This window comes from Salmo salar, chromosome ssa29 (genome assembly GCF_905237065.1).
Source record: "Salmo salar chromosome ssa29, Ssal_v3.1, whole genome shotgun sequence".
Classification (NCBI taxonomy): Eukaryota; Metazoa; Chordata; class Actinopteri; order Salmoniformes; family Salmonidae; genus Salmo; species Salmo salar.
Window position 1 is genome coordinate 3,048,080 of NC_059470.1, and position 11,145 is coordinate 3,059,224.

Consider the following 11,145-nt stretch of genomic DNA (forward strand, 5'->3'; position numbering starts at 1 on the left):
TGACTTTATACACTGCACTCTTTGAGAGAGGTAGTTAGCAAACCAGGCCAAAGACTCCTCAGAGACACCAATACCCCTTAGCCAGCCCACAAGAATGGAATAGTCTACCGAATCAAAAGCTTTGGCCAAGAAAATAAAAATAGCAGCACAACAATGGTGACATCATTTAGGACCTTTATTCTCCTTTATTAACCATTTTCTATAACTACTTGTGGTTAGACTCACAGAGAGATCTGCTCCTTAAAGTAACTAACTTTGGCCACCGTCCCCCTGCCGTCCCCTTTAAAGTAACTAACTTTGGCCTTCCGGATAGCCTGAGTGAACTTATTTCTCATTTGCCTGAATGAGAGCCAGTCAGCCTGAGTATGCGTGTCCCGAGCCTTTCGCCAAATGCAATTCTTGAGGTGGACTAACTGTGCAAGATCACAGTCAAACCAGGGGCTGAACCTGTTCTTTAATTCTCATTTTCTTTATGGGGGCGTGTTTGTTAACAATATCACTGAAAATATCAAAAAAGAGAAACAAAACCAAACAAAATAAACCCTTATAAGATTTAAAGTGTTACTATTGACTTAGTTGAGTTTGAGTTTATTGAATCTTGCTCACAGATAAAACTGAAGAAATGCAGAATTTACATAATACAAAAATTGCTAAGCAATCACTTCAAATACATATTTCACGGCATAAATAGAATACTAGACACTTAAAACATTACAGGAAATGTTTTCATGGTGGAAACAAATGTTGAAATGTGATAGTTAAAAATCGAATTTTAGGGAAAACATTTATGAGCTAGAGTTGTTGTACAGTCTGACAACAGTGGTTAGAGCGTCGTTTTTCAGGCGGTTCGTAAGTGCACTTATACAGGACAGTTTGTGGTTGTTTTCAGCAGCCTGGTGGTGTAGTTGCCTCTTTTTGGAGGGAGCAGGTCATGCAGAGGGTGTTCAAGAGTGTACATTTCCTTCACCAGGTGCACTGCAGCCTGCTCTGCAGTGACGGGAGCTGTGGTTAGACTGCTCCACCTCTGGAGATGATCCACAGGGCCCTCCTCTGCACCCTGTCAAGTTGGGCCTGCTGCTTTTTGTTGCGTCCAACTAACACTCCACCGTATTCCAGACAAGGCCTGACCAGTGTTGTGTATTATGTGACCAGATATTCAGTGGGTAGGCCATTTCTGGCAAGAACATTCAAAAAGTGCATGCGTTTTGAGGCCTTCCTCACTGACTACTCCACATGTGTCTCACCACTGAGGTTAGAGTCTAGATGAAAACCAAGATACTTGGACGTTGTTACCACTGGTACTTCCTGTCCCCCTAGGACGAGTGGTGAAGGTTGTGGAGGGTCTCTTAAAAATCATATCCGGATTTCCAGACTTTGTCCCCATTCAAGAGCATGTTGTTGGATGTGTCCCACACTTCCAGCTGGTTTGCCCCCAAGCCCATGGATGTGTCCTCCTGGATGCTGTTTAGTGGTATGGCTCGGGACAGCCCTACATTGTCTGCATACCCAGTGTCCAGAGTGTCACTGAAGACAGCTTTTCGGGGTGGACATGTGAAGGAGAAACCGATATGGTGAGACCATGCCCCCTTGTGGCGCACCAGAGGCCACCTCTGATCAAGGGCTGAATGTGCCATTCGCCATCACCCTCTGCCTTCTTCCGGTGGTGTAGCTGTGGAGCCAGACTAGTAACCTGGACAGTTCAATGTCAGGAGCTTTGCGTAATCTACTCTATCAAAGGCTTTGGACAAAAAGTAACACCCTCACCAATGTTTGGTTTTCTGGAGTCTGAAGATGTCAGCCAGGAGTGTTTGGCTTTCACAAGGGCAATAGTAATGCTTGACTTTGGGAGGTAGGCATACTGGTTTGTGGACTCAGAGAGGACTGTTGGCATGAGTAGGAGGTGTTAACAATGTGTGGGATGACAGGGGCATGCTCTTTTAGTAGCCAGGCTGGAATGGCATCAGGCCCACATGCATTCCTTGGGCTGAGTCTGATCAGAGCTTGCTTTATCTGGCCATTGCTGCACAGCTCAACCTGCCTGGTAGGCATGGGCAGGGGGACGGTGGCGAGAGGTGTGGTTCTTGTCCATGCCTCAGCAAAGAAGCCATTTAAAACATCAGCCACGTCGTCTTCAACTCCCTCGACCTATATGCTCTCTCCTGATGTTTTCTTTGGTCCCAGTCCTTTGTTAATGAAGTCCCACCATTCCTTGGGGTTTTTCTTCTTTAGGTCCTGGATTTCAGTTTTGTAGTAGTTTTCATTTGTTTCCTTGATAAGCATTTGCACTGTGGTTCTGTATTTTCTCCATTTCATGGTTTTCCCCATCTGTTGAACGTTTTCTGTAATTTCCTGATGGCACCCTTTATTTGTTCAGTCATTCAGAGCTTCTCCAGTGTTGTTGTTTTTCTTATTTATGATTGGCATGCATACATACAAGTGCAGTTTGAATGCAGGAGTTGAACGTCACCACCTTCGCATGAACGTTCTCCTCCTCATCAGTGGCATACCAGTCAGTACTGGCCATACACCATGCCAAGGATGATATACCTTGTTCTAGGTATATCATCAAAAGAGAGAGGCAATGTGGAACTGTTTGATTTATACTAAACATAAAACATTTTGCTTCCCCCCCACAGAGAAGAATGAGAAGAAGAAGCCCAAGGCGTATCTGATCCATGCGGGACTTGAACCTTTGACCTTTACCAACATGTTTCCCTGCTGGGAACACAGAGAGGACATAGCTGAGATCACTGAGAGGGTGGGTCACCTATCCATCACCTGTTTCCCATCCCATACCCATTACACCAAACACATCCCTATCATCCACCAAAATATCCATTAGATCTATATTGTAACCAACTCCTCCTGTTGCCGACCTATTCCAGACTGATTTCCTCCTGGCCAGCCCGAGGTTTCGAATTGGCAACCCTCAGGGTACTGAGGATAGGGATGCGATTGATTTTGAAAGTGTGTGTACTGACCATGACGTCGTATTTATATCCTTGTGTGTCCCAGGAGGCAGAGGTTTGTAACCAGATAATTCTGGTAGAGGATGTGTTAGAACGGCTGTGTAAGACCACCTACCCCCTGGCAGACCTGCTGGCACGGCCCCTACCCGAGGGAGTCGACCCCCTACGCCTGGAGATCTACCTAGACAATGATGACTTTGAGGTGAGGCCACGCCCACACCTACGGTACCATCAGCTCCCTGGTGAATTATGACTTTTTTGTCTAGGTTTGCCTTGGCTCAAACCATATTATTACAGGTATGTCTATTCGGTCTGTGGTTGAGCTATGTTTGCCTACAATAATGAGACTCTCTCCAGTGTGTGTGACCAGGGATCATACTGGAACATTGTACACTGGTAGTCAAGGCAAACGAGTCTAAAACAGTCCTTCTTTCTAAAATCCATACAGTAATCACACTGAAGTGTCCTTCAGTCTCCTTGAACTTTTTGTCTCGGTTTTTCTGTAAATAATGATCTCCATCCCTTCATCCCCTTCTGTCCTCATTTTCTCTCTCTGACTCATCATGTGTTTAACTCTGCCAGGGTGTAGGGGCTTATGGGAAGGTGAGTTCTTTAAATTGAGAGCCAGGTGGCCCCAGATATGTACACAGCATCCTCACTTTGACTGATTAACTACATCACCCATAATCCTGTGTGTGTTGTTTTCTGTCTCACCTCCCCCTCACTCTGTGTCTGGATCAACACACTCTCACTCTGAACCTCTCTTGCATGGTTTGGTCTGTTTCTACTCACTAAGTAATAGCTGTGTGGATGTTCTGTACTAGATGCTCCTAGAGTGATGAACTGGACCACTGACCATGTTGTGACCTTGAATTTACTTGTGGATATTGATTTTTGCAGCTCATGCGTTAAAGTAATTTCACAAGAGTTGATATAGCGGTTGACAGATTTTGTGTTTATTGTGTGGTAACAATGTGTGTTTGGCCCCCCTGTAGAAAGCTCTGGAGATGTCGAGGGATGAGTATGAGGTGTTGCCAGGTTGGAAGCAGGTGAACGTGAAGAAAGCCAAAGGATTGTTTTAGTACGCTGGACAGAAGGCTTGACCACCGGATGACATCATCAGCAAGCGACGGTCAGTGCATCGTTGTTCAGATGTAACAGGAACCCGCCACTGAGGGAACTCTTTAATTTAACATTTTACCCCTTCATCTCCGGACTGGAGAGGGCTTGGGAACACACACTTCTGAGAACCCTACCCTGGTTGGAGGGAGGGAAGAGGAGGAGAGATGCAGTGGTGGAAGGAGTGAGGATCAACAGAGTAGTTGTTGTGCCAGCCTCGTGTATAGTTTCTTCTTTTCTTTATTTTATTTGTGTTACCAGTTTTGTTTTGTAATTCTAAATGTAGGTAGTTCAGAGGTGTGTGAGTGGATGTTTATGTAATGTGTCGGCACCCGGCTTTTTAAATCCACACGGTGTGTGTGCGTGCTCGTCTGTTTGTTTGTGTGTGCTTGCGTGCTCTTATGTCTGTTTGTGTGTGTGTATGTGTGTGGGTGTGACCATGCTTTTACAGTATCGCCCATACAGCAGTCTGTCAGTTTGTCTGGGAGCAGGAGAACCACTCTGTTTGACACACCCCAAACAGACTCTCTGCAAGCTGTTATTTGTGCATTACAATAAATCATTTATATTTACTCCATATTAGGAATAAAAAGCCTTTTGAGTATTGTCTGTGAGATAAGAAATGAAATACATTATATTGTTATTCATGTTGAGGTTGTCATATGTTGATAAGAGGTTGGACAATAATGCTCCTTTCCCAAAAGACTGTACATGTCGCCATTTTATTGAACAAATCGTGTATCTACTACATTCTGAAGTGTCTGTTGTCATTGCTAGGCTGTCCTGCATCATTCAGGTGCTCAGATTGAAGAGAATTGTTGTATTTTACAGGTATGAATTTACAGAATCTTATAAATTCAACATTGTAAAGTGCCTTGCTTTTATGTACAGTTTATATACAGAACAATATTAGTCTGTGTTGTAAAGACTCTCTTTGTGATATAAAGGATATTAGAGAAATAAAAATTGAAATTAAATCTAAGGATGTTGTTTTACATCTTTATCACCTGAAATGATCTAAATGGATATGTCACAAATGGCAACCTATTCCCTTCATAATGCACAGCTTTTGAACAGAACCCTATGGGCTATGGTCAAAAGTAGTGCACTATTTTGGGAATATGGTACCATTTGGGACATACACATTGTCTCTCTAATCCCTTGGCTTTCAGTTTCCATATAATGCCTAAACCCTCAATGACACAGAACACTGGTAAGTCTGGTATGTTCTCTCAGATAAAAAACAGAGGTGTATGTTTATGTATCAATTGATTTTGTATTTAGTATGTAGCTTAAGTATTTTGTTGCAAGGGTATGTTGTTGAACAGTTTCTCCAACAGAGTGCGCTGAAAGACTGCTTATAAGGTATGTTCTTGTCACCTCTACAGTGGGGAGGATGTTGCTTAAACACAGATAGATAGTACGGGAGAATCTCAATTGCATTTCCTTTCCTCAACTTCTCAAATCACGTTGGATGGGTTTTGAGAAGGTTGGCACGAACTCTCAGTGAATCAAGGAAATTCAGTTGAGATTCTCCTCTTGGTTGCTGTTGAGTCATAGGGGTCATTTCAGGGTGTTGCATGAGTCAAGTCAGGTTCCTGTAAATTGCAGGCTTTTTTGCTTGCCGACATAGCTAATGGTGTCACTGCGTAAAGTGCAGTCTGATTGAATAGTACACCCACAATTTGTAGTTTGAGGTCCTGTATTAAATGTTATTATTCCAGACTACATACATCATGATTGTCTCATGTAAAATGGACCTCTGAAATGTGGCATTGACTGTTGGTCTCTGTAGCTCAGTGTCGGTCATGCAAGCATACAGGTGTGGGTAGAATTGTTGCACATCCAGTCTGTCTTAAAGCAGGTGTTTGTGTGTTACTCCTATGCGTGAGTGACTCTGTATCACAGCCAGGAGTACGTCTTGGCATCACATTCACATCACGTCAAGCTGCTCCGGTTAAGAGCCTGTCTCCGGTTAACAGCATTAGAGTAAATTATACATCAGAACAGTAGAATGGAACAAATCCAAGCAACTGCCAGCCGCGCACGTTATCATTACCTCAAGTTTCTTATCAAATAGTCATGATTCCTCTATTTTGCCTACTCTCTTAAAGGGGAATTCCACCACTTTAAAAAAAAAATCTCCAGTACTGTTTGTGATTAATTATTAGTTTATGCAAAATATAATTACAATATCAGTAAATATTTAACCTAGCTCGTCTATACACTACTAATAGACTAAATGCATTAGAATGTCATCAAGTAGACTTGTTGTCGTTATCAGCCCAACATCTTTTTGGGGGGTGGGGGTAGATCAGGTTTAATATTGCATGTATACTGTATTGTCGCGTCTAGCAATGTAATCGTCTGCATCATTTCCAATCCCCCATATATTTTTTTGTAAATATATTATTTTGAATAATATATGCATTTTCCTTTATTTTCCCCAAACCCTACCACCCCTCCCGTAATTGGACTAAACTAATGGACGACAATACTTGGGCTTCTACTTCCAGCTTATACATACTACATACATTTTACGGACACAGGATATTTTACATTAGTTATCTTTTTTTGTTTTGTTTTTAGTCCCACCATTCAGCGACCTTCAACCCCTCCCATCTATCTCTGGAAACCATCCAGTTTTGATTTCTAATTGCCATATTTTTCAACTGTGCTGTGATGTTTCGCAAAAATTCTGAACCATTCTATTCTCATAGTTTCTACAGAGTTTCTACAAATTAAAGATGAACTTTTTTGCTAAGAGTATTATATTATTGATCGATTGACTATGGCTTTTCAAGTCACCCAGCAGTGGTATTTGCAGAGTTAGCACCAGGTAAATGTTGCAATGCAGTAGAAGTTTGTAAAATGGAAGATGATAATATTAAAGCTCTTATTTCTTGAGTGGGGGGGATGTCAAGATCTGAGCTTTCATGTCGTATTCATGATCGTGTCTGAGCGCGTGCATGTCTTTGACATTGTGACGGAAGAGGAATGAGGGCCAATTTGATCAAGTTTGGTGCAATCACAGAAGAACAATACAGTATACACCACAACCTGTTACTGTAGCTGTCTCTGTTCTGCTCATTGTTGATCCATCACTGTTCTGTTGTATTCATTGGAAGGGCAGGGCGTTTGTTTGTTTCAACATTACACAAAGTTCACAGGGTCTCTGTCTGACAGGCAGCACACTTTGAAACTGACGTCTCCTCCCTGCGTGCAGGATGGCACAGTTTTCTGTCTCTTCACACGCGCACCAACACAAACACACACAGTGCTGAACACAACAATGTCAGATCTACTGTGTGTTTATTTGTGTGTGTACTAGCGTGCCACATTTTGTGATACACTGTTGCAGCTCCAAACTTCCAGGCTGTTTGTAAAGTCTCTTCTGAGCTCGTCCCAGTCTACCCTCTGATGGCTTTGATACGCGACATGCGATTCCTCCCACTCTACCACCCCACTCACTGTAAGATGCTCTGACTCTCCCTCTCTCTCCTTTCTCTTCCTCTGTTTCTCTCTCTTCCTCTTCACCTCTCTCTCTCTCGCTCTCTCCCTCCTCACTCTTCATCCCTCTCTCGCAACCCTCCTCCCTCCCTCTCTCTCTGTGTACCATTCATAATCCATAATACCGTGCAGAGACACACATAAAAGAACTGTAGGTAGTCCCAGGTGTGGGTAGAATTGTTGCACATCCAGTCTGTCTTAAAGCAGGTCTCTTATGTGTTTGTGTGTTACGCCTATGCGTGAGTGACTCTGTATCACAGCCAGGAGTCCGTCCTGGCATCACATTCACATCATGTCAAGCTGCTCAGGGTAAGAGCCTGTCTCCGGTTAAGAGCCTGTCTCCGGTTAACAGCATTAGAGTAAATTATACATCAGAACAGTAGAATGGAACAAATCCAAGCAACTGCCAGCTACGCACGTTATCATTACCTCAAGTTTCTTATCAAATAGACATGATTCCTCTATTTTGCCTACTCTCTTAAAGGGGAATTCCACCACTTTAAAAAGAATCTCCAGCACTGTTTGTGATTAATTATTAGTTTATGCAAAGTATAATTAAAATATCATTAAATATTTAGCCTAGCTCATCTATACACTACTAATAGACTAAATGTAGGGGGAAGCAAATGGAACCCTATTCGCTATATAATGCACTATGGGCCAACAGGCCCTGGTTAAAAGTAGTATACTATAAAGGGAATAGGGTGCCATTTGGGACACAGAGTTTCGCAGCTATCTCCATAATGCTCTTAACCATCTGTCGTTACTTAGGCCCTTTCCACAAGTGTTAATTCAACACGCAGGCTTGAGGTGCGAAGTGAGTTTTGGCACCTTTTTTTCACAATATTTGCATTTGGCCTGGTGCCGCTCTCCTCACTCTCCTTCTCTTATCCCACTCTTCTTCCTCTATTCCCTCAAACGATCCTCGCCTCTCCTCCCTCGCTTCATCTCACCCCTCTTTCCAGAATCCATAGAAGATCACAAGCCCATAACAATGACAGGCGTAATAAGGTTGAGCAGATATTCTTCAGTGCTTCTGTTTTGGTTTTGTTGTTTGAGTTTCTATTTATGTTGGGAGCATCACAGAGATCCTCCATGCATCACAAAAGAGCTATGTTTCTTGCTTGTCTCTACTCCTTTTCTCCTCCTGCGTTCTCTCCTCTCTTCCTCCAACTCATTCCCTAATTTTATGGCTGGAAAGGAAAAGCCTCCTGGAGCCAGAGAGTATACTAACCAAAGAACAAGACTGTCTCAAATGGCCCCCTATTCCCTATGTAGTGCACTAAAAGTAGTGCAATAGGGTGCTATTTGGGACATAGCCTAGGGAAAGCCACATCTGAAAGACCCTGAGCTGAAAAAGTGAAATGATTTATGGGAAATAAATGTTTTCTTTCCTTTTCACTCCTGCCCAAGCTTAGTCCTCTGTCAGTCCTTGTGTTGATCTGTACTTATTACCCCTAGATTTAAACCTGACTGGATTTAGCTATGTTGCATGGATGGAGTCTGATTGTGGACTATAGCCTCCTGCCTGTTGCAGTTCCCTTTGTAACTAACAGTTCACACCCTATCCCCTATGTAGTCAAAAACTCTTCTTTTTTTTTACCCCGGGCCCTGTTATTGGGACAACATCATTGTCTTCCAGTTCAGCTCAACCTACGCCATTTTGTTTAATAACACTGTTAATTAGCAGGAATACATTGTGACAGCAGGTCAGTCAACATAGATCTCAGGCACAAGGAGAACTCAAACAGTGATCTCCATCTAATAATTTACCCAATCACCTCCTTCCATCACTGTGTGTGTGCGTGCGTGCCCATATATGTGTGTGTGCCACACAGAGATACAAACCCAGTAGTTGGACCTGACACAAGAGCTTGCCCTCCCACTGCCACCTGGCATCATTACAGATCCTGCTTCTCTAATCAACAAGAACAAACAGAACTCCTGCCTCCAACCCCCTCTCCTCTCATTTCCTCTCCTCCTCCCCTCCATCCCCCTCTCCTCCATCCCTCCTCCCTCCTTGCCTTCCACTTTCTCTGCTGTCCATCCCTCCCTCCTGAGTCCAACCTCCATCCTCCTCTCCTCCATCCCTCCTCCCTCCTTGCCTTCCACTTTCTCTGCTCTCCATCCCTCCCTCCTGAGTCCAACCTCCATCCTCCTCTCCTCCACCCCTCCATCCTTTTTAAATAACATCTCCATAATTTCACCAGTGTGAACAACGTAAATTAACTTGACAATATAAATGTTTTGGTGAGTATTTTTAGGAAAGGAGAGAGGGAGTCAGGTGTAGTTTGGGACTCACATGGAGAAAAACAAAATCACAAAGCTGTGTTACCATGGAGAGAGTGACTCAGCCAAAGTCATTCCTCCTCTTTCTCTCACCCACTCTCTCTCTCTCTTTCCCTCTCCTCCTCTCACTCATTCTTTATCTCTCATACTGTCCCCCCTCCTCTCTTTCACAGCCCTGATCCAAGGAAACAAAAACATTATCCCAACTTTAGATCCCAAGGTCTGACCGACCGCTGCCATTTATTTTAAAACCGGAGGTCCAAACTGATGCCCGGTATTCTGTTTCATTGGCGTAAAGTACTTAAATAAAACTACTTTAAAGTACTACATAAGTCGGTTTTGGGGTATCTGTCAATTTATTTAACTATTTGTATTTTTGACAACTTTTACTTTTACTCTACTACTGTACATTCCTACAGAAAATACACTGCCTTCAGAAAGTATTCACACCCCTTGACTTTTTCCACATTTTGTTGTTACAGCCTGAATTTAAAATTGATTAAATTGAGATTTCATGTCACTGGCCTAGACACAATAACCCATCATTTCAAAGTGAAATGTCTTGAGTCAATAAATATTCAACCCCTTTGTTATGGCAAGCCTAAAGTTCAGGAGTAATGTGCTGAACAAGTCACTTAACAAATTGCTTGGACTCATTCTGTGTGCAATAATAGTGTTTAACATTATTTTGAATGACTACCTCATCTCTGTACCGAACACATACAATTATCTGTCCCTCAGTCGAGCAGTGAATTTCAAACACAGATTCAACCACAAAGACCACAGAGGTTTTCCAATGCCTCGCAAAGAAGGGCACCTATTGGTAGAAGGGTAAAAAAATACAAATCTGACATTAAATATCCCTTTGAGCATGGTGAAAATATTAATTACACTTTGGATGGTCACTACAAAGATACAGGCGTCCTTCCTAACTTCCTAACTCAGTTACAGATTTGAATTGCTGTTATAGGAGAAAACTGAGGATGGATTAACAATGTTGTAGTTACTCCACAATACTAACCTAAATGACAGAGTGAAAACAAGGAAGCCTGTACAGAATACAAATATTCCAAAGCATGCATCCTGTGTGCAATAAGGTACTAAAGTAAAACTGTGGCAAAGAAATTAACTTTAAGTCTTGATTACAAAGTGTTATGTTTGGGGCAAACACAACACATCACTTTGTACCACTCTAAATATGTTCAAGCATGGTGGTGGCTGCATAATGTTATGGTTATGCTGGTTATCAGCAAGGGAT

General features: G+C 42.7%; 1 protein-coding gene across 5 annotated transcripts in view; it reads left to right on the forward strand.

The window, feature by feature from the left end:
- Nucleotides 1–5,070, forward strand: part of LOC106590044 (supervillin) — a 167,760-nt gene extending 162,690 nt beyond the window's left edge. For 4 of the 5 annotated variants that reach the window (XM_045710634.1, XM_045710635.1, XM_014180556.2 and 1 more), the window contains 4 exons: nt 2,637–2,758; nt 3,016–3,171; nt 3,552–3,572; nt 3,965–5,070. In XM_045710634.1, the coding sequence (XP_045566590.1) occupies nt 2,637–2,758; nt 3,016–3,171; nt 3,552–3,572; nt 3,965–4,051 (386 nt within the window). In that variant the 3' untranslated portion in view covers nt 4,052–5,070. The remainder of the gene's footprint in view (nt 1–2,636; nt 2,759–3,015; nt 3,172–3,551; nt 3,573–3,964) is intronic. The other variant, XM_045710631.1, reaches the window with a different exon arrangement.
- The last annotated feature ends 6,075 nt before the right edge of the window (nt 5,071–11,145 follow it).